We start from the raw sequence: 23,928 nt of genomic DNA on the forward strand, positions 1-23,928 counted from the left end.
CAACTTAATGAGGTTTATGTTTGTTTATAAATGAAGTGGAGGAGCCTACAAGTGTTTTGTTTAGTTTGTCTCAGAGGCTTCAGAGGGACTCCGCAGCTCCGCTTCGCTCAGCTGTCTGCTGCTGCTGTGAGAGATCAAATTTCATTGGGGGCAGGGAAAAGTGCGAGGGAGTCAGCAGTCATTAGGCCTTTCCACTGAAGAAGTTCCTGGTACTATTTGGGGGGCTGGAACTACTACAGGAACGTCCTCTCGCTCGGCCCTCTCAACCGCCGTGTCTCCACTGAGAGAGCGGAGTAGGAGGAAGGTTCCTGTAAAGTTACTGGGCTCTGTATGTGACGTAATCGTTGCGCGACCATTTTGACCGGGGCGACGTAGGGGTGTAGGGACGCCGTTAGCCGTTAGCCGTTAGCGGTGTCTGTAATAACTCCGGTCACGGTCCGTGACCAGCGGATGTCTTAGTTACAATATGATTGTGCTAACTGGAGTAGTTTCATGTTGTATCTGACAACGGGAGGCTTTTAACAGATCACGTCCTGATGTTAGCTTTGCTGCTGCTGTTAGCTGTCCCTGTCAGCTTATGCTTTCTAGACATCGTGATTTCCCAAAACTGAATAAATACCACACATAGCAACACAAAACTGCTTTGCTAGCTCAATCATGTTGTAACTAAGATATCCGCTAGAAAGAATATTTTTTTCACGGACCGTTTATTGAATTATTGCAGACACTGCTAACAGCTAACGGTTAGCCCAGCTAATCTACGATAACCATGTTATTAATTACAAAACGTCACATCCCGCCTTGAGTATATCCAATCAGCACCAAGTAATCCCCAAGCCCCAGCCAGGAGTCTTTCGGGGCCGTTCGGAGTACCTACTCCAAGGCAGGAACTTGTTTAGCCCCTGTAAAAGTTCTGGAACTCTGTCCTTCGGGGGTGGTTCCTGCGGTGGAGACACGCACCAACGGCCCCGGCCCCATAAAATTACCCCGAAGTTCCTGTGGTGGAAACGGGCCTATTCAGTTTGTTGCCCTAGTAACCCGTTTCCACTGAAGAAGTTCCTGGTACTATTTGGGGGGCTGGAACTACTACAGGAACGTCCTCTTGCTTGGCCCTCTCAACTGCCGTGTCTCCACTGAGAGAGCAGAGTCGAAGGAAGGTTCCTTGGTGTCCTTCTGCGTCTTCTTTTTCTTGTGTAACCTTGTGTGTATTGGCGGTTAATACAGCATTACTGCCACCTAGTGGATTGGAAGCACATTACACCTATAATGGGCTTTTATTGGGAAAAATAGCTCAAATGCGAACCCCAGTGGTAAAATTAGGTATATAATTTGATATATCAGTTGGGTTAGATATTTGGCTTTAAATCAAACCGGTTGGAAAATTTTCAAACAGGCACAAGCCTATCTCACATCGATCGCAGGCCCTTAAATTGCACTGAATCAAAATTGAATGATGTAGACTTCGTAATATCAGCCAATGTTGTGTTGTTGTCCAAAGAATCAATATATCATATCATGTTGAAACTGGTGATTTACTCCCCTAGTATATCCATAGTTTGAAGCTACTCTTACCTTTCTTGCATTTCACACAGCACAGATTTGAACATCCTCAACTCCCGCCTCCCTCCAAAGTCCCATTCCCGTCCTCCTGCAACTCCACCTCCCTCCAAAGGCCTACTCCCCCCGCCTCCATTACATCCTCAGTACGTCTATGATAGATGTAGGTGTTGGCAAGGTAACGTTAGATACAAGGAAGAGGAGAGCGAGTGTAGCACGCCAAGAGAAGAGGAGTCATACATAATATTATAGCCTATGTTACATTTGAGGCAAACTAAAAATACCTGTCTAGCAGAAATTCTGCGACCTTCTCGTCCCTTTCTAGCTCACGTCAGTTGTAGGCCTCCACGTGGGGAAGACAGACAGGACGCTGGGTGCGTCATGATGGTTGATTGGTTGGAGTTTTCTTAGAACCATATGAGAATGGTACAATTATGAGTTTGTATCTCTGGTGGAATACACTTACATTTTAGTGTGCTATCAGTTTATTAATAGCATTTTTACCTAAACAAAGAAAAGGGTAAAATTTGTAGAGTGGATCTCTGTGGCACATATGCAACACTTACTTGCTGCTGTCACTCCCATGGTAGCCAGTTTCATTGATTACAGTGAACAGTGGCCGTCCCTTACTTCATTAGCCATGGTGTGAGTCATTATTCTGAGATACCAAGTCATTATTTTTAAAAAGTGTATTATTATAATGATCTTTTTTTTTCATCACATTGGCAGAAATTGGCTTCTATATAAAACAAAGAAGAGTCATGATGAAAAAAAGTGCCTGCATGGAGATGCACATCTGTCATTCCATTTTATTGTATTGTATGCTATACTCCATACAGTTGATTCAATGTGCCAGCATGGGGAATGAAAGAACTTCACAGCAGGGAATGGGTAGATGAAAGGATAACAGCATGACAAAAATATCACCAGAAGGGCAGTGACATCAGCAAGTGCTACATAAAGATACTGTAGATGTCTACCACCACACTAGATATCTAGAGAGATAGATAGTGCAGTAGCAAAACTTTATTAAAATAATGTGCTGTTATAACTTGTTTCATTTATCATTAAATGTCCTTTAATGAACTTTTGTTGTTTATAATATGAAAAAAAAAAAATCATTGTTGTAATGCAAAGCAGTTCACATTTCTGCAGAAAACACAACAGGGCAGAGGATGCTATGTACTAGACCTTCCATGCAAACAGCAATTAGGCTGTTTCCCACCGATATGTATTTGTATGTTGGACTTAAAAACAGTGTGATGGGAAAGCAATTACAAACTAAAGCTTCTTTTTTCACCATTTTTCTTGTTTTGTTGTTCTTGTGGGGACATTTGGACCCTGTGTGGTGCTGGAAACACACACACAAGCGCTCACAAACACACAGTGCTGCAGCTGGAGATCACTGGCCATATTCACTGTAACATTGCCTAAAGCCAATCTCTACCTTTGTTTTCCCCCTCTTTTGTTTCTTTCTGCTGAGTTTGCAAATTAGCATCCACTTGCACATTTACAGTGATCTACAGACACACAAAAACACAAAATCTGGAGTTTATATGCCCCAGAAATTGCTGGCTTCTGACTAAGAGGAAAAGAAAAGTTGAGGAGAATTTTGGAATTCCACTGAAGACAGCAAATAGACTAAAGCTCTGTGGTCTCATAAGTGGACCCACATTTAGCATGTTTGGTACAGACCCTCAGAGACTATAAAGGTCTGTATCAAACTAAATGGCAATCTACTCAGTACCTGTAGATATATTTAATGCTGGACTGAAGTGTTGGATTGATTCGCAGTCACACCAACCAATCAGTCAGTTTAATACTTAACTTTTCCATGTTTCACACAGTGTGCATATAAACCATCGTGTCTCCTTTCCCCTCTTTTGTGCTTTGTCAAAGGTTTGTGGTTAAAAAAGTAACAAAAACTTCTTTTTAAAAGAACAAATCAATAGTCATGCCCTCCTTTTTCACTGTCCTCTGTCTGATGCTTTTGACACTTGAGGAGGACAACATTGGTAAGTTACCTGGCTTCTACATAATGCCCAGTACGTGCTTACCCGTTGACTTAGCGGCTCATGGATTTTGTGATGTGCATTTTCTCAAGCAGGGTTGAATTGTATTTTGAAGAAATGTTAAATGGAATGCAAACGCTAAGGTGAGGGAAAAACTGCCAGTTGATCCCTTTTGGAAAGGCAGGAGGGGAAAGACGTCTGGCTAGGACTACCCAAGCATTGCTGATTCCCATCTAGACCACATCTAAACATCTTTTTATGTTTCTGTCAGCATGTCATGATGTCAGCCCATGTCAGCTCGTACACATGTTGCTGCCTCAACTGTCAGCAGCCTGGAAAAAGGGAACTGATAAAAGAAATCTGATAGCTTTGGAATGTTAATGGGTATGGCGACTGGTGGACTGGTGGCATGACTCACAAACCAGCAAGTAAATGAATGGCTTGTGTTTTTTAGACAAAAAAACCCCAAACATGTTATTTACTACAGGTATGTGTTGGTTGAGCAGCAGCACAGCACTTGTTGCAGGTACATTTTGATGATGTTTTGTACTGAGTTTAATGATGTAGTATAGCATTGTGTTAGTTATACTGACCCTGTTTTTTGGAGTTGAGTTGGGGAGCTTGTATGTCATGTTTTGTTTTGTAACTTTATCTCCCCAAAAGATGAATGCTGTTAATCCAAGGCCTTCTGAGCTGCCACAGCTTTGCCTTCGGTACACTGATTCAGCGTGAAAGGTTGTGTTGAACCTAGAAGGGGTAGACATTCTGATTAGAGCTGCTAGGATTAATTGATTAATCAATTAGTGCAGCAATCAAAGGTATCAGTCTACATAGATGGATGCTGGAACAGTATTTCGTGAAATTAATGCAAAACTATTGAGCAAAATCAGAAAAGCAAAAAGTTGGAAATTAGTAGACAATGTAAATTATTTCAGTTCTGGTGGGTAGTTACAGTTGGTTGGTTTAAATACAACATATTATGTCTGTCTTCATACTGGGTTTACTGTAGCTTGTGATACTGATAGGCATTGATTAGGGCAGTGTTTGCCAACCCTTTGTCTGTCCTACTCCCACACCTCAAGTAACCTTTCATCAGCGCGCCTGTCGTGCCCCAGACATGTTCCTTGGGGCGGATTTTAAAGTGTTATTTACCACTATGAGTTGTATAAGTAGACACCGTCATAATATTGTTGTCATATGACACACTGATCCAAGATATATCAAGGTTTAGGTTTGTTTTCTTTATTTCGGTGTTGGTCAGTTTTGTATTTGTACCACTACCACTGGCAGGAGCTGCAGTTATCCATCCAGTAGTCTGTTTTTTTAGCTCCATTTTGACTTCTTTGCTTACTTTCTGACTAGTTTTTTGTGCTCCCACTCATGGCATGTGGTTATCAGGTGTTACAGCTTATTTCAGTCGGTGGGAGAAGTATCCTGTAGTAGTTTTTTGGTTATTGTGTGAAAATACTGAAGATCAGCATCACTTCAGTTTGTTATCATATTTGTGTTGATTTTTCTCTTAAATACAAATATGTGTATATACACTGAACAAAAAAAAATGCAACACTTTTGTTTTTGCTCCCATTTTTCATGAGCTGAACTCAAAGATCTAAAACATTTTCTATATACACAAAAGACCATTTCCTCACAAATATTGTTCACAAATCTGTCTAAATCTGTGTTAGTGAGCACTTCTCCTTTGCCGAGATAATCCATCCCACCTCACAGGTGTGGCATATCAAGATGCTGATTAGACAGCATGATTATTGCACAGGTGTGCCTTACGCTGGCCACAATAAAAGGCCACTCTGAAATGTTCAGTTTTATCACACAGCACAACGCCACAGATGTCGCAAGTTTTGAGGGAGCATGCAATTGGCATGCTGACTGGCATTTCAGACAATTTGGCACTACATCCAACAGGCCTTACAACCGCAGACCACGTGTAACCACACCGGCCCAGGACTTCCACATCCAGCATGTTCACCTCCAAGATCGTCTGAGACCAGCCACCCAGACAGCTGCTGCAATAATTGGTTTGCATAACCAAAGAATTTTTGCACAAACTGTCAGAAACCGTCTCAGGGAAGCTCATCTGCATGCTCGTCGTCCTCATTGGGGTCTCGACCTGACTGCAGTTCATCGTCGTAACCGACTTGAGTGGGCAAATGCTCACGTTCGATGGTGTCTGGCACGTTGGAGAGGTGTTCTCTTCACGGATGAATCCCGGTTTTCACTGTTCAGGGCAGATGGCAGACAGCGTGTGTGACATCGTGTGAGTGAGCGGTTTGCTGATGTCAACGTTGTGGATCGAGTGGCCCATGGTGGCGTTGGGGTTATGGTATGGGCAGGCGTATGTTATGGACAACAAACACAGGTGCATTTTATTGATGGCATTTTGAATGCACAGAGATACCGTGACGAGATCCTGAAGCCCATTGTTGTGCCATTCATCCACGACCATCACCTCATGTTGCAGCATGATAATGCACGGCCCCATGTTGCAAGGATCTGTACACAATGCCTGGAAGCTGAAAACATCCCAGTTCTTGCATGGCCAGCATACTCACCGGACATGTCACCCATTGAGCATGTTTGGGATGCTCTGGATCGGCGTGAACATGACAGCATGTTCCAGTTCCTGCCAATTTCCAGCAACTTGGCACAGCCATTGAAGAGGAGTGGACCAACATTCCACAGGACACAATCAACAATCTGATCAACTCTATGCGAAAAAGATGTGTTGCACTGCGTGAGGCAAATGGTGGTCACACCAGATACTGACTGGTTTTCTGACCCCCCCAGTAAAGCAAAACTGCACATTTCAGAGTGGCCTTTTATTGTGGCCAGCCTAAGGCACACCTGTGCAATAATCATGCTGTCTAATCAGTATCTTGATATGCCACACCTGTGAGGTGGGATGGATTATCTTGGCAAAGGAGAAGTGCTCACTAACACAGATTTAGACAGATTTGTGAACAATATTTGTGAGGAAATGGTCTTTTGTGTATATAAAAAATGTTTTAGATCTTTGTTTAGATCTTTGAGTTCAGCTCATGAAAAATGGGAGCAAAAACAAAAGTGTTGCGTTTATATTTTTGTTCAGTGTATATTTTATCAATTTTTTTTTTAAGTTAGATGTGTTGATTTAATCTTTGGATGTGCTCCCTGGCAACAGCAGAAGTACCCCCTGTTGGATATGTACCCCAAACTGGGAATTACTGGATTAAGAGGTATTGATATTGCAATTTGTTAAAATATTAATCACAAGTTGTTACACTGGCAAAGTGGGTTAGTTTAGAGTAGCTCTGGTTTGAAATATGTTTTATTTAATTATTTTTTCAACGCTAATGTATCACAAATTACAAATCCATTTCCATTGCTCTGGCCAATGCCATAAATATCTTTTATCTTCAAGGCTATAGCCAGCTACTGTAATACGTCTGTGTGTGTGTGTGTGTGTGTGTGTGTGTGTGTGTGTGTGTGTGTGTGTAGACTTGTGCATGCATATGCATTTGTATTCTTGTCTTCCTGCATAAGATTTATTGCATGGCATCAGAGGTCCTGATTATGCGTCTACCTCTGGTTGTTACATAATTAATGCCTCACACGCACATGCAGAGGAAGTAATCTGTTGGCCACATTAAAGCTATTTTTGATCCTGCTAGACTGTGGGGCTCTAAGAATGGCAGTGACGTTGTGTCAGATGCCCAATTGTTTGGTTTCACACAGCTTTGGTCACGTGATTTGTTTCCTACTAAGATGTGACCGGCACTGGTGCTAATGTAACGGTTGACTGGCACACTGTCAACAGATAATTCATAATGATCATATTAGCAATGCCTTACCCACAGGGGTGATACAGTATTTGAGAGTCTTGGGATTAACTGGACATTTCATTTGTCCTTGTGTAAAACTGTGTGAAAAAGACTGGGTACTTATCAGGCAAGTGCGCCAGTTTAATGTCTTCAGACTCGAAGCTTTAGTCTATTTGTATTCTTAACTCATATTGACTCACCTCATATCATCCCTAAAGTTGGAAGCAGTTCTCCCTTCCCTTTATTTTTTTGAGCCTCTGAATTTGGACCTGAGAGAAGAGGGCTTAAAGGGAAGTCTTAACTTTGACCTGTAACATGTGTTGCATGCCGACTCATTTTGGCTTATGTAGTGAAATAAGAAGGTATTGTATACATAATTCCTTATCAGTTGATCCTTGTCCAATGCGGGACTTGCAGTGCGAGTGACAAAGTTACATCGAAACAGGACATCCAACCAAGGTTCAGCTCAAAACAGTTCACTACCAAAATTAGTGCAGTTTTAGTTTTCTTTTAGAGACTTTGTCATGTCTCCTCTTGCCACCTCAGCAAACATATGAATTGTCTTGTAAACAAACACAACATACGCTGCTTGTCCCTACTCGCACTCCTATTGCACTTTGCTCTGCTTCATGTCACCATACTCAGCTTATGGCCTGTCACACACTTGTGGCTATGTTGGTTAATTTGCCAGAGCATGTTATAATGGCAAAGCCTGGTTCAGTCAGTTTGCATGAAATCTCAGTGGTGTAAGCTTGTACACTGGACCGGACTGGCAAAACCGGACATTGACCCAACTGTAGTAACTACCCTGACAGCCTCATTGACACACTGATCTGAGCTGCTCTAGTAGACTGCAATATAATATTGTGTTTATTGAGCAAGCATAGAGCCTTTAATATGTTGTCCAATGGTGTGTGGGAATCACAGTTACTTTCTTTTTATAACTTTAGTTTGTAGGTTCAGAGGTGTTAAGGCAGGAGCTGAGCTTGACTGACTGTTTATTTTTACTTTTTGTCATTGTTGTCACATTGATGATCACAAATTCGCACATAAACTCACTTGTTCACAGGATGTTGAAAGCCTACAATTAGGGGTGCACGATAACTGTCGGGCCGATAATTATCGGGCCAATAACAGGAAATTATTATGTCATTCCGATAAGTCAGATAACATGACGAATAGCCCCGATAACATATATAATTTTGTCAGCACGGCAGTGCCCCGCTCCCACTATGAGACCTGAATGGCCTGCAGTGAATGCTGCATTCAAGTGACGTCGGCATAATCAGAAAAACTCTTTCTGACTGGGAAAATTCAAGAATACCCCCTCATTTCGGAAACCAACTCGTTAAGTCGGTCATAATTTCACACAGATGGGCGCACTCTCTCTCTCTCTCTCTCTCTCTCTCTCACACACACACACACACACACACACACACACACACACACACACACACGCACGCTCTCTCTCTCTCACACACACACACACACACACACACACACACACACACACACACACGCACACACTCTCTCTCACACTTTGCACGGTATACTGGTACCAACAGTAGACCGCAGCATTAAAACTCCACAGTACATATGATACCATAATGTTGGAGTACCGTAGTACTACGGCACCTCAGGTACCACTGCTGTGGGATAAGTTCAGAGTCCAGTCGCAAGAGGGTGAGTGTCCATGTGCCGTCCAATAACGGCGCACGCTGTCCAATTACGGCGAATCCTGCCAGTTGTGGGTTGAACAGGGGTCACAGACACAGGAATACATATTCCTGTCAAATACGGCGGCCATAGTGCCCCGCGGCGCAATATAACGGCTTACCGGCGACGGATAAGTCCGGCTCCAGGTCAAATAATGTCCTCTTGTTGGTGTCATGACTGCCCAGAAGTACCTGAACAGCCGAGCCGTGGCAGCACACAGGTATGTGATGTGTCAGAGGAGAAACAAGCTGTTCACGTTACTCTTTGTGTCAGTAACGGTCCACAAACCTCACCGCACTTTAGGGACTGTTCTTTACTTATGAAGGGACTGTCAGGGGAGGAGGGTGGCTGGTTGATTTTTATTTTATTTTTATTTTTTTTATTTTGATCCCCCCTATGTTAATCACTTTTTCATGCTGTTTTTGAAGTATGAATAAGTCAGAAAGTAATTTATTCCTTTGAAATATCAGTGATGTATTATAGAAAAGGCACATCTGCCTCATTTTTCCTGTGGTATCGTGATACTACTCAGAACTGTGATACTGTCACTGGTATTGTACCGTGGGTCCCAATTTTGGTACCGTGACAACACTATCTCACACACACACACACACACACACACACACACACACAGATGCTCTCTCTCTCTCTCTCTCTCTCTCTCTCTCTCACTCTCTTCTAAGTAAGGGATAATGTATAATGAGCTGGTGAATACTGGGAAAATAACTCCCGACAGGGGAATAGAACCCCGACGCGCAGCATTATCCCGCTTATTACACGGCTAATTATCAGTTAAATAAATAATGTTGTCTGCCTCTGTGAAGTGCATTAAAACCGACCGGATTCGACAACTTTTGGTGAACGTTTTGTACTCACCCAGGCTTAGTGGACTGAACCGAGGCATAAAACTCGCGTAAAATGTCATTAAGCATGACTGCAGAGTGTGTATTCAAATCCATCTTCTTTTGTTTTTGGCAGAGAAAGTCCGTAGGTATTCTTTTTCTTTAGCGGCATCTGTTAAAATCAGCCACTTCTGTTTGTTTTTTCCCTCGGAAGTTGTTTGACAGCTGCAGTGTTGCAGGGCAGCATCCCTAGCAACGCTGGGCTACATAGCAACTGTGTGTAATGACCGTTGCTACTAGCAGCGGTCATTACACAGTAATATCAGACCGCAGAATGCCGTTACTGACCAATCAGAATACAGCATTTAATAGAGCCGTATAATAATATGAGATAAAAGAACAACTGAACCTCATTTACCTTAGTGAAAAGGTATTTATTTGAATGGAACCATAAGCCAAAATTCTTTAAACTTATTTTTTTTTGTTACTATGGATTGCACTTTTTAAGTTTGTTTACATAGACAAGTCTAACTTGTTCAGTGCATTCATTTTCTATATATATTTATTTTTTTGAACTTCTAGAATAAACTTTTTCAGTTTGTAATCCCGATGCATGTATTTGCATCAGTTCAAGGGGTCTTTATTTTTATATCAGTAAGTAATGCACCTTATTTAAATTGATGTTCATTTGAGATATCAAATAGTTTTTTGTTTGATATCTTTTCGAAAATGTTTGAGATGCTTGCCAATAGTTTTTCATTGGAAAAAAATAAATATCTTTTCATTTAAAGGGTCAAAACTGTTTTGGTTTTGTTCATAGTATTGATGTCATGATCTTAGGTATATATATACATATACATATATATATGTATATATATACTGTATATGTGTGTGTGTTATCGGTATCGGCCTTTAGGAGCTGAAAGTTATCGGTTATCAGTATAGGTTTAAAAGAAAAGTTATCGTGCATCCCTACCTACAATAAGATGTGTTGTTAAGCCTGACACCCTCTTTCTAATTGTCAGGCGTGAACACATTTACAACTGAGAAATAGAACTTGTGAAGTCATTATGTGTGTGTGATACCGTGGATTTTTTTTTGAAGTGGATGGATATAAAAATTTCCTTTCACATCTTTCTGAACTCTCAGGTGAGGGCGGCAGTGTTTCAGTGTACAGCATTGTTGCTTTATGATAAGAAAAGGGTTGACCTCTGGTCCTCTCTGTGTTGAGTTTGCGTGATCCCCGGTGTTATTATGGAAATATTCTTACATTCCAAAAGCATGCAAGTCAAGTGAACTGGACACTGCAATTTGCCCTTTGGGGTGAAAGTGAGTCGATTTGTGTCAATCTCTGTTGGTTCTGTGATTGGCTGGTGACCTGTCCAAGATGGCATGGTGCACTCCACTCAACGCATACTAAGAGAGGCTGCCTGCATACTCCTTTCAGACAATCCTTTTTCAACTGCAGCAGGAGAATCCAAGAAGGTAGCAAACTGGGACTTTATAAATATTTCCAGTTGGCAATGCTAACACATGGCAATACATCTGTCACTTTGACCAATAGAAACACAGAGTGATCTGCTGCCGTGGACAACTGTATGGCAACAACACCCCAGGGTTTTTGATATTTCCTCTAGGGATGTTACCATACAAAGTAAAAAGGGAAACATACCCTGAGTCCAACCCAAAGTGTAGCTGTTGTGGTGAGCCCCAAGCACATCTCTCACATATATTGGTCTTGTTCACAACTACAGCAATTCTGGTCGTTAGTGTTTGATACCTTATCTACTGTCATATGTATTATAACCATGCCCACTGTCAGTCATATTTGGTACGCCACCACAACCCTTGTAATGTACAGCCTGGTATGGAGATATAATTGCCTGAACAACACTCTTGGCAAGAAAAAGGGAATAACTATCTTGGAAATATCCAAAACCACCCACCCTTTCAAGCCAGCTAAGTGATGTGATGTTTTTTCTATGCTAAAAAAAAATAAAATTCTCTCTCAGGAGCTGAGCCACTGATTGCTCCTTTAAATTATGGAGACTATTAATCGAGTATTTAAAAAACAAGACATTTGAGGATGTCATCTTGGCGTTTGAGAAACACTGATTTACATATTTTGCCATTTTCTGACATTTTATAGACCAAACAACTAATTTTATTAACTGAGAAAATAAGCAACAGTTTAATTGACAATGAAAAGCCCTATACAGTGCACACTTAACTGGCCCATTTGAGACACACTTTCTAATTTGTGTGATCATCAAGATTTCCTTGCATAAAGCTTTGTGCACATCATCAATTGATTTTGAATTTTAAAAGCAGTGTTCCTGTTTTTACTTCAGGTTTGCTTTCATGGTAGAATTGAATTATGAATCATTTTGTCCCAAATTTCAGCTCTCTGTATTCATTCTCATGCTCTCTCTCACTTCTGCCCTTTAATTCTCCACAACAAGAGCAAAGAGAGACCAATGTTTAACACACACACAGTTTTAATGAGAGCATTTTGTGTACTGCCTGTTTGAGCCAAAGGCTGAATTAGCAGGGTTGCCAGAGCTGATGTTGTTGAGTTGATTGCATTTCCAGATCTCGCTCAGCACAGAGTTAATCAGAGCTCAGGGTTAAATACAGGGTCTGCTCTAGTAGTAGTGCACTGCCCGGTGTGTGTATAATTTAGCATTTCTTAATCCAGGGATTGTTATCAAAGTATGCACGTTTTTTTTCAGCAGCAGCCTTGTTGACCTTCATAGTACACAGACTGACCTCCAGGACCCCCATAGACTCAATCTTTCAAAGTCAGCTGACGAATGCAGTTTGGGGTTAATTGTCCTGGTCAGGAGCGCATCAATACTAGAAAACCTAACAAGGGCAAGCCTATAGTTACATGCTCTTCTATTTAACCTTAAAGGGTACTCACACCACAGGTATTGTATATGTATGTCCAGATGAAAAGTATTTCTTTTTCTTGAAAAATAGGTAGAATATGATGAAGACTTTTAATTAAAACTTTGCAGAGCACAGTTTATTGATGTGTTTGCTGTGCTCAGGCCACATGACATGACATGCCAGGGAAGCTGAAATTTTCACCAGCAGTCACACTTGTCAGATACAAACATAGGGTGAGAGTAAGACAGTTGCTATGTGGTGTGAAAACGAAATGTTGTGAAGTTCGAAAGACACATTCGGGTCACTCAATATGCATTCCCCTATGCTTCCTCCTTTTTTTTTTCCATCTTGAGTCGAGAGGTCTGTTAGGGAGAGGAAGCTTCCTGTCCCCATTCAAGGTGGCACTGACACTGCCCTTGTACTAAACATTGATATTGGGTCATCTCCTGCTTTATTTATTTTTGTGAGGGTTCCTGCTCTCTGAGTTGGCAGTATCAACTGCTGCTATGGCATGTTGCCCTTCAACAAATGTTGTGGTTGGTGACACCCAAACTACGTGCCCAGTCACACCAGAAGGTGGCACAGGAAAAAAAAAATCATTCGCATGTCCTGTCCTCCCAAGACAGGTGGTGGTGGGAGCTTGGGACGTAGTTATTACCGTATCTAAATTGGCTAATGTTAGGACCTAGGAAAGCCGTTGTATTTTTTTTCCAGATTTTTGTTTTATTTTTTCCCCAAATTTAGTGTTTTCCTTTGAAATTTTTCCAAATTAGGAAATTAATTTAGAAAGAGGGTCTCATTCATAGACTGCAATGTCACCCATTGGATTGTGGTCTTCTGTTTTGAGGCTTTGAGCTCTGCATTCGTGCCGTCACCATCTTGATCTTTTGGAGCCAGAAGTCACTATATTTGAACAAGAGGCTGGGGCTGTGGAGGAGCAAGGGGTGGATCCAGCTGAGAAGCCTAGGACACAGTTGACGGACAGCCTGACGCCCAAAGTGGCTTGCCCTTAATTATATGTAACTTTAACCCTTAAAGCAGCTGTGCGGAACTTTATGTTTTCGTTGATTATAGCACCCCCTTTGGTCGAAGCGGAATGACACCCAAAGCCTGATGTCGTAAAATTCCGACTGCAGTTGGCATTCAGCTTCATTCGTAAAATCTCGACTGCAACTGGCAATTACCGCATGCATTTGTTTTGGAGAGCAAGAGGAAAATCATATATGTTCTGGTGTAGCTCTGAATTTCTTATAAACTGAGGACAACTGCCTGCTGTATATTTGTGTTCATGGTCACAGTCACAGATAATTTTGTGGCGTTTGTTGTAACGTTACTAGACAAAAGCGGTTCACATCAGCTAATGTTACATTTAGCTTGCTTATAACTTCCATGTCGCCATATATTGAAGTGAAACAACGTATAACAAGTTGCGGTTGTTATGGTCCGGCTCTAAGACCATCACAAATAAGGAAACACATAGTTTATTTTAACAAAAATTCAAGAATAAACAATATAACCAAGATAATGCAAAACTAAACTATACAAAAACTAAGGAACGAAGTAAATGCAATCAATGCAGCATGATGCCGGGGGACAAAGAAGAGACACCAAGTTCCCAGGAGGGCAAGTTTTAAAGGGCTGAAGACAGTGGCCAGCTGCCTCCAATCACCTCGATCAATCAAGCCACCAGCGCTCTGAAACAAAAGAACACAAACACCAACAACACCAACACCAAACCCTAGTGGAGGCCCTGGGGCGGTCACACGGTATATTCTCTAAATAAAAACAAAAATTACATACCTGTCGATTAGTAAAAGGGCCAACTCGGGATCAGTTTTAAAACCTTTAAAATCTCTCAGCTCTCTCCACTTGGTGAATGCCCGACCGAGGTTTACACACATTTGGGCTCGAGCCCTATCACTGTCCCGTTTAGCCTTCTTCTGTTTTTCTGTTCTTTTTCTTTTTGATGGTGCTCCTTCTTTATCCGCCGTGACATTGAAAGTACAACCAAGTCCTTATAGATACATCTGGTAAAACTGTTATGTGTTCAGCAATGCCCGTTGCGTACCGCTTACTCGAAGAACACTCTCTGTAAACACGGCTCCTTCTCCTTCTGTGGTTTAATGGCTGCGGGCCACTGCGGGCGTGCAGACTTACTTCCCCGTCCGGGTGCCGTATTCTGGTTTGCTGACTTCCGCTGTGTCCGATCCGACCAAGCCTATGCTAAATAGCCATATAGAGAAAGGCTTTTTTGTCGTTGTTGGGTTCAAATAAATATGCGGATCTTCAAGGGGGGGTGATACGAACTAGGGACAGTTTTATAAATGGTAAAAAGTTCCACACAGCTGCTTTAATAAAATATTCCTACATGGATGGGTTATATAATAACACACCCCCTGTACATTTGTCATGAAGGGGGATTTCTCAATTTATAAAAGATGTAGGTAACCTATTCTATATCTTCTGTGAATAAAATCCAATTAATCTTATTTTGACATACCCCTCTACACTGTACTAACCTTAGTTTGAAAAGTGGAGGTAGTCAGTTGTGTACCCTGGGCCGTTTCAATGCATTTACAAAGAGATGCGAGTGACAGCTAGCTTGATGCAGAAGCATTAAACTGGACCACCAAGGAGCAGGAGGACAGGATTTGATCCAGCTTGGTTGACTGAGAAAAAGGCCGCAGTCAAGCTACCTGTCACTCGCATCACCATGGTCATACCAGTCAAAATTAATGCTGGAGACAGACACAGGCAGAGCAGAGCAGAGCAAAGTCGTGGAGAGTGGAACAGACAAGCACGATCAACTGACTGATTGTATCTACTGCCCAGGCGTAACTTTTTACGCCTGCTGTGTATAGAGGAGCTGAGCCCCAACTAGGTGAAACACAACACAGAAGGCAGAAGACAGAAGCAGCAGGCCCGAAAATATTACCAAAACATAGCAGCGCAGGTTTTTTTTTTTCTTTTTTTTTCTGTGCCTCCGGCTTAGTTGCTGTGAAAAAATGCTTACAATGGAAGGAAAACCTAGATTATCATAAAGTGTATCCCATGTTTTACAATAATCTATTTTCGTATCAAGTTCTGCAATTGGGTCTGGATTTTCTGCACTGTATGAATCACAGGACCCTGGCTAATGTTGGTTATGGCTAGCTGGAAAACACTACATTGTAGGAGGCTACAGAGAGAAAAGCCACAAAGAAAAAGGCTGCAACTGAGGAAATATAGTAGCCTTTGTTACAGCTTCCTGCATGTTGGTCTACCTGGTTATCTCCACTGTCAAGACAATTTGCAACTGAGCAGCGCATGGTAAACTGGCATTTCATGATTCACCAATTCCAGCATTATGTTGAAATGACTTGGTGTGACATGATGGTGACCAAGCTGAGGCGACCACATCTCTCATCTCACCATGACCTACCAAGAAGTATTACACTGTGAAATGTCTCTATTTAATCATGTTCTCTGATTTCACACATTCTCGGATGGACAAAATACAAGGGCATGGTTAATTGGGTGATTGAAAATTTAATTAAACAGGAAGTGACAATTGCCTCTGAGCAGAAATTCACAACTGATGTAGATTTATAAGCTTGCTTGACAGGGCATACATGGTGCCCCACAATCACCCTGACCTGTATTGGACCCAGTTAGATAAAGCTCAGAGAACAGTCCAGCCACTGTGAATGAAATTCAACAATCCAGGGCCCGCAAGCAGGATTCACCTCAGTGGGTGATATTATACAGGAGAGTTTGCCCCAGGTGAGGGAACGCTGCTTGTATGATCCACTGAGAAAAGAATTCAAAGGGAGAAAGAGTGCTTGTATTCCTCCACAGTTCCAGGTTTAAATTAATTGTCAAATAGCATGAGTCGGTCTGTGGTTGTCATCTAACTCTGGGTTACAAAGAAGAGTTACCAATTCCAGAGTCTTGCAGAGATATTTGTGCCCCAACTAGGGTTCACTGATGTCATACATACACCCTGCCTGGGTTAGAGGTGCTGACCTAACAATATTGTTTGCTGGAAAACAAGGTCTTAAAGGTCTTTCAGGCAGAATTGAAATGCTGGCAATGGAAATAACAGGAGCTCACACTGGCTGCAGCCTCTCCATTGTGCTTGTTCAGTCCATGTTGGAGACATTATTTGATGTGGGACTATTAGCCAGTGAATGTAATTCACAAATTTGATATCTATCAAGTACTTAGGGGTGATGAACCTCTGTACTGATCTGGTTGTGCCTGCTTTTATTGTGTACAGGATTTGAAAAACTATTTTCATATTAGTTGGTTGAGTGTAGGTGGTTCAGTCAGTCATTTTTTTTATTTAGTAGAGTCTACCAAACAAACTGTTTTCCAAGTTAGTGCTGTTGAATAATAGTCACATTATTCAGGAAGGGTATCGTTAGGATTTTATCGGTACCTCTACTCTTATTGATACTCCTTTTTAGTTTAGCTCTTAGTCAATACTCTTAACTCTTCTTCTTCATTGCTTTGTCAAAATACATTATTTAAAAAAGAATGAACTTAGAACAGGATTAATTGAGTGTTTAAATATAACTAAATGTTTTTAGAACAGCAACAGTGATGTTTCAAGTCACTAAACTCAATATCTCACTAGAAACAAATGTAAAATGTCAATAGAATAAATAACATTCAAGACATCACAAACTAAGCTAAACAGCCTACATACAGACAGCTGTTGTTCAAGCTTGTTTTGTTTGCTATTAGCCGAGTTTGTGCGCTGTGCTGGTGTAAAACACAGCAACAGTGGATGGGAGACTTGAAATATCGCTGTCTACATGTTTACACGTCTCTGCTTGTTGAACAGGCGTATTAATAAAGAACTGGCTTTTTACTTGTGAAGGTTTTATTGCACTTACAGTAATGAGCGTAAAACTCATCAACTTCAGTAATCTTCCAGTTATTGTTAATTTTGTCTGTCTGCTCTGGTTTTGATGACTTCAATCCATGTCGTGTGTTTGTCCGTGTTGTGGAGGAGCCCCGACGCAGAGCAGAGAAGAAGCTGTAGCTTGATAACAATGCACACCAAGAAGAACCAATAATGTTGTATTGTGCCAATACTACTGTCTTTAAAAAGTTTAGCCCCGGGGCCTGTTTTATACCGGGCTTCAGTTACCCATCCCTAACCATTACCTTCTTGTTGTGAATTTGTAAATTGCTTTATGCTTTTTAATCCTCATTTTCTTTCATTTTATCATTTTATCTTCTTAGCAGGATGGCCATTGCTCTACCCAGCTTTATTGTTGCTGAGGTGCTAGAAGCATCAATGAGTCCAAGCTGATAGAAGAGAGAGGTTTCACTTTTTGAGCTTTTGGTCTATCACACCTTTATGTATTCTCTGGTAAAGGTCTGATAGACTGAAAGTTCAAAATAAAGTAAAATGATGCATAGCTCCAAATTTGTGAAACTCTCTTATTGTTATTTTATCTTTTGAAATGGTTTGTAAATGATATTTTGTCAAACCCAAGTTGAAATTTTAGTAAATCGGAGGTCAATGTTAGGTTTTATTGAACTTCCATCAACTGTCAGTAGCTAATTAAGTTGATATTGTGTGGGCTAATATAACCTTGAGGTTTTCTACAGAATACAGTCAGATGATATTCGGTGCAATCATAGCTGAGTCAAAAAAAATGCGTGGGCACTAACCTTGATTACTTGTCTCTTTCTAAGCTAAAAAAAAAATTGCAGTGTATTTATAAAACGACTGAACTCAGCTGATCTTAAGAACCAAATCTTTTTATCATGAAGTCTCTTTTATCCTTTAATCATTCTGTATCTTTTGATCTTGGAAACGAATCTCTACCTTTTTATGGACTTTGTAACACTGAGGATTGTTACGATGGCTTATGGATTTGTTTCCTTTGATAAGATGTGCACTGCAGTAACAATGCATTTTCTCGTAAAAGTTTTATTGTGATGTCCAGGTTTTGTCTACTCCCCGTCGTATCTGTGTATGATATTTATCTCTCCTTCCTGAGCCTCTCAGGTATCCATTAATTACAGCTGAAGAACTGTATTGAAGATTTTTGACCAATAGTGGTCCTTTATTGTTTCTTTTCATTGAAGTAAGTAGTTTTGAACATAGAAGATGTATGTTGTTATGTATGTTTGGGTTTTCATTTCTGCAACAGCCTTTCCTTTAGCATCACCAGACAAACTTCGGGTGGATTTAGAAACACATGGTTTCCACGGCTGGGTTTAATGTGGTTTTTTCCCCTTTATTCTAAAGCCACTGCAGCACCAGTGCCTGAAGTCATACTTTAAAAAAAACAATAAAGCACAAAATTTTAGGAAAAGAGGCTAAAGGTGCGTTCACACCAAATGCGATGGACGCGATGAACGCCACAAGTTTCCATTCCAAATAAATGTAAATGACGCAATGACACGCGATGTCGCTCCGGGCGACGCGTTTCAGGCGATAAGAGCGACGCGATGAAGCGACGACGCGTCCATCGCCTCATCGCGTGTGTCACTTGAAGTTAAAAAATTTGAACTTTTCAAGCGACATCGCGTGACGCTGTGCCGCGACATCCAATCAGCGTTGATATCCAACCACGTCACCGACGTAGTTACGTCAGACGCACATTTCAAAAAATGGAGGAAAAAATCATTGTGGCTGTGTGTGGGTACACCGTGTTATATGACTCAACGTCACCTTTTTACTGGGACCGCAACAGAAAGGAAATGGCCTGGAAGAAGGTCAGCGAGGAGGTGCAGCTTCCTGGTAAGTTGTGAATATTTAGCTTGTTTACAACTATCAGATCATGTGAGTAGCCATGGAGCATGTTAGCAACGGTTAGCACTAGCATGAATTCACATTGCAGCAGACTGCCAGGCTATGTTACGTTTGTTGATTTGTTTATGCATTGTCAGTGGACGTATGTCGGAGGAAATGGAAAAGCCTCCGGGATACTGACCTCAGGGAGAGGAAGAAAGAGGGAGAGAAAAGGAGTGGGTCAGCAGCTGGGCAGGTGAAGAAGTGGAAGTACTCTGCGGTCCTGTCTTTCCTCGACCCCTTCATTACACCCCGGGAAACGAGCAGCAATATGGCTCCGGGGGTCGAGGAAGACGGGGCCGCAGAGGAAAGCATGGTGTTGGAGGGAAATGACAGAGAAGATGAGGCAGCAGCAGGGCCATCATCAGTCGAGATTGAGCACCAAGGTTGGTTGACTAGTATATGACACACATATAAAACACTGTATTTTCCCCCAATATCTTATAACCCTGGAGGATTAGAAGACACCTTGCATTCATTTTAGAGTAGGAGATGTTATAAATTGGTAAGATACTTGAAAATTATATTGTGGTTTTCACAAATATGTATAGCAAAATGTTGAACACTATGTCATAAACTGGAATGATCTAAATCATTCACGTTTTAAATAAAAATACAGTAAGTTATGTATGTCACAACTACAGATCAGTCCTCAGATGAGCAGAGTGACAGTGCTCCTCCTGCCACTCCTGACCCTCCTGCTGATGGCCCTTCTGCTGCTGCCAGAGGCCCTGCTGCTGGCTCCTCCTCAGGACAAGGCAGATCTGCCAACAATATGTATATAATATGAGCAGAATCAAGTTTAGACTTTTTGATTCCTATGTTTGTGTTTTCACAAGTAATGTTTTTCAATTTACAGTTGGCTGGAGGTCCCGGAAGAGAGCCAGGGAGAGGGACGAGGACAGGAGGATGAGGATAGAGGAGCTCCTCATCCATTCTCTTGAGAGACAGCAGGCGCCACCTCCACCTCCACCAGTGTGTGAGGATGCGCAGTTCCTCAACAGCCTGCTTCCTTCCCTGAAGAGGTTGCCACCAACACAAAAAGAATATGTAAAATTTCAAATTCACAAAATTATTTTCGAAGTGGGCACATACACTCTCAATCTGGAACCTATAGCTGATTAGCTAATTGGGTGACAACCTCTTCAGGGAAGGAACCAGGCTTGTGTGTGTGTGTGTGTGTGTGTGTGTGTGTGTGTATATTCTTCAGGGAAGGAACCAGGCTTGTGTGTATATAAGTAATCATCTTGTATGTTGTATGTTGTATAATAAACTCCCGGCAGGACATGGCCGAAACACCTCCTATAATAACAAATTATTATCTCATATAGAAGATATGGCATGCATTGGTTAAGTAAAGTTTTTTTATAATTACGAAAATATAGTTTATTACAACAACAAAAATGGGACTGAAAAATAATATTTCGATATTGCAGGACTTTTGCTCTATTAGAATGTTGGGTGGCTCTTAAAAGAGCCGTTTTGGGGTGCTTGTGCACTAGACGTTCTCTTGCCAGGGGACTTTTCCTTCACTGGTGAAGTAGGAAGTGAAGGTCTCCCGCACCCTGATGGCCTCTCTTGCTGCATTGTTGGATGCAAGTCTTCCCAGCCCTGGCAGAGGCTCCACCTCACCACCTGGGACGCTGCCCACCACAGCAGCTGCTGGAGTTGTCCGTCGCAGGAAGTTGTGGAGAAGACAGGTTGCCTTTACACACCTCTCTGCGACTTCTGGCTGGACCTCCACAGCACGCTGGTACATCCTCCACTGTGACGCCAGGATTCCAAAGGCGTTTTCAACAACCATCCGTGCTCTGGACAGACGGTAGTTGAAGATGCGACGCTCTCTGGGAAGAAGTCGCCCGGGGAATGGCCTCATCATGTTTCTGCGCAGAGGAAAGGCCTCATCCGCAACAAAAACGTGGCTGTGGTCCTCGGTCCTCAGCTCCTGGTAGGGGCAGGTCAGCAGGCAAATGGAGGGTGCCAGATCTCAGTGCTTGACCAAAGGCTGAGTTGGCCAGAATACCACCATCACTACTCCTCCCATAGCCTCCGACATCAATGACCCGGAACTGGTACTCAGCATCCACAACTGCCAAGAGAACTATAGAATAAGTTCCTTTGTAATTAAAGAACTGAGATCCAGAGTTTGCTGGGGCCTTTAGCACAACATGCTTCCCATCCACTGCTCCGCAGCAGAGAGGGAAGTTCCACCACTCCTCAAACCTCCCAGCAATGGACCTCCACTCTTCTGTTGTGGGCACAGACATGAAGTCATCCACAAGGTAGTCCCATATAGCGCTGACCACATCTTCCACTATTCTGGAGACAGTGGAGACTTCAACACGGAAGCTGTCCGCAATGGTCCTGAATGAGTCACCTGTGGCTAGATATCTGCAACACAAAAATAATGATATATTAACTTTTTTCCTATAGCACCATATGAAATTAAAAATTACAAACATTAGCAATATATTTACATATATATAAGGACTTATATAATTTAGATAAGTAATTTATACATGAAAAACTATTATTAGTATTAGTATTATTATATGATAAAAAATTAGAAAGGGTAGGACTCAGTTTATACTTTTTGAACAGACAGAAATCACTCATTTCTTTTGTTTCCATATACTATCTATGTTGGTTTTTTTTCTATAGGCTATATTTTGTTATTGTGGTTTGTTCATGTTTCCAGAAAATTACAAAGTGCTTTGAAAACAGAGAATACTAAAATCAAACCAAAAAAAATTTCAACAGTTTCTTTAATTAGAAACACTGAGCACCTGTTACATTGAATTTATTCTATGTATTTCGTTCATTTTCATAAAGAAATTATAAGCAACTAACTGGAGACAGATGGACAGGCGCTCCGCAGCCGAGATGGAGCGCCTGTAGTTGGTGTCCAGGTGGGAGATCCTCGCACCGATACGGGCCAACAGGTCCTCAAACTGGGCCAGCGTCAGCCTGAAGTACCGCTGGAAACGACTGTCATCCAGACGCAGCTCTTGCAGGAGGTGATGATATTCACCCAGCTGTGTGCGTTTCTGGAGGATACTGTGAACCCAGACACAGCGGCGTTTGGGTCTCGGATCCAAATCAGATGTCCACAACAGATAAAGAGCAGCTACAGTAGTTAACTCAGCCATGGTTGACAAGAAAATAGCGGGAGGTGAAGAAAATTGCGGGAGGAGGGTTGCGAAATCGCGATTGAAGCGATGAAGCGATGATCAAAAAGGTGACATTTGTGATCAAGCAACGCGATACTCGCGTTACGGGCGATGACATCGCGTCCATCGCGTTTGGTGTGAACGCACAGTAACTATGCTCGCTAACTTTTGGGCTAACCCCCTTCACTTCTATCAGCAGGTAGTAGGCTACAACTCTTGAGGAGTTGTAGCATTTATTCACTAATAGCTTAAACTGTTCACAAATCGCATTGCTGTGTTTAACTTCAAGTCGGCACCTCGTTTATCGTCCACAGAACGAGGCTGCACGCCGACATTTTCAGAACATAACAGGCTGCAGTGAGTCTTTCTCCATGTGTTAAAAAATAGCAGGTTTGTGCATTTAGTCCTTCTCAGGCAAGCTCAGGGGGTTTAGTGTTGCAGTAACCCACAGGAGCAACATGTTGCTATGCTTTTTTGTTTTTGTTGAGTGAGAATTACAATATATGCAGTTCACATAACCTGGCTAAAACTTTTATATATAAATGCTGTGTGCTAGGTACCCCAACAGAAGGGTGACCAAAAATGGGGATAGTATGGAATGGTTCCATTGGTACCATCCTCAACTTTTCACAGTGGAAACGGAAAAAAAGTGTACTGAACTGTACCGTACTGCTCGGTGGAAATAGGGCTATACTTTCTGACATGAATGTGTCCAAGTAGTGTTATGATACATAATTCAGCCTTGGTGGATGTGTGCACTCTATTGATTGTGTTTTACAGTACATATTGTATGTTGCTGTTTTTAATTTCTGAGATTACTTTTTTGGCAATAAGACATTAAATTTTCATTCTTCATGGACATGGACTGTAATTTAGTGGCATTTCACTTTGAAAATATCTGACATATGGAAGAAAGCATAAGATAAAGGAAAGTAATAATGGTCCATACCTTGCCAAATATTTTTCTTCTATTTAAATGACGCTGTGCAAATCAATTAAGCAAAATATTGAATTCTTACATTCCTACAATAACGCATATAGCGACCTGTCCTTGGCACATAGAAACCTAAAGCACCATATGATATAAATCCATAAAGAAGTGAAATTGAAAGCCATCACAAATAC

General features: G+C 41.6%; 1 protein-coding gene across 1 annotated transcript; it reads right to left on the bottom strand.

Moving 5' to 3' along the window:
- Window positions 1–21,534: 21,534 nt before the first annotated feature.
- LOC125904380 (uncharacterized) lies at window positions 21,535–22,921 on the bottom strand. The gene is made up of 3 exons (XM_049601733.1): window positions 22,910–22,921; window positions 22,484–22,584; window positions 21,535–22,024 (listed from the first exon to the last, which is right to left on the bottom strand). Exons 1-3 carry the CDS (start codon window positions 22,919–22,921, stop codon window positions 21,535–21,537), a joined length of 603 nt encoding a protein of 200 aa, XP_049457690.1.
- Window positions 22,922–23,928: the final 1,007 nt, after the last annotated feature.

This window comes from Epinephelus fuscoguttatus, linkage group LG17 (assembly GCF_011397635.1).
Source record: "Epinephelus fuscoguttatus linkage group LG17, E.fuscoguttatus.final_Chr_v1".
Lineage (NCBI taxonomy): Eukaryota > Metazoa > Chordata > Actinopteri > Perciformes > Serranidae > Epinephelus > Epinephelus fuscoguttatus.

What these genes read in the sequence shown, in the direction of transcription:
- LOC125904380 (XM_049601733.1), bottom strand. An exon ending in CGCCTGTCCATCTGTCTCCA is followed by an intron (nt 22,025 to 22,483) that starts GTTAGTTGCTTA and finishes TTTGTGTTGCAG; the next exon opens with ATATCTAGCCACAGGTGACT.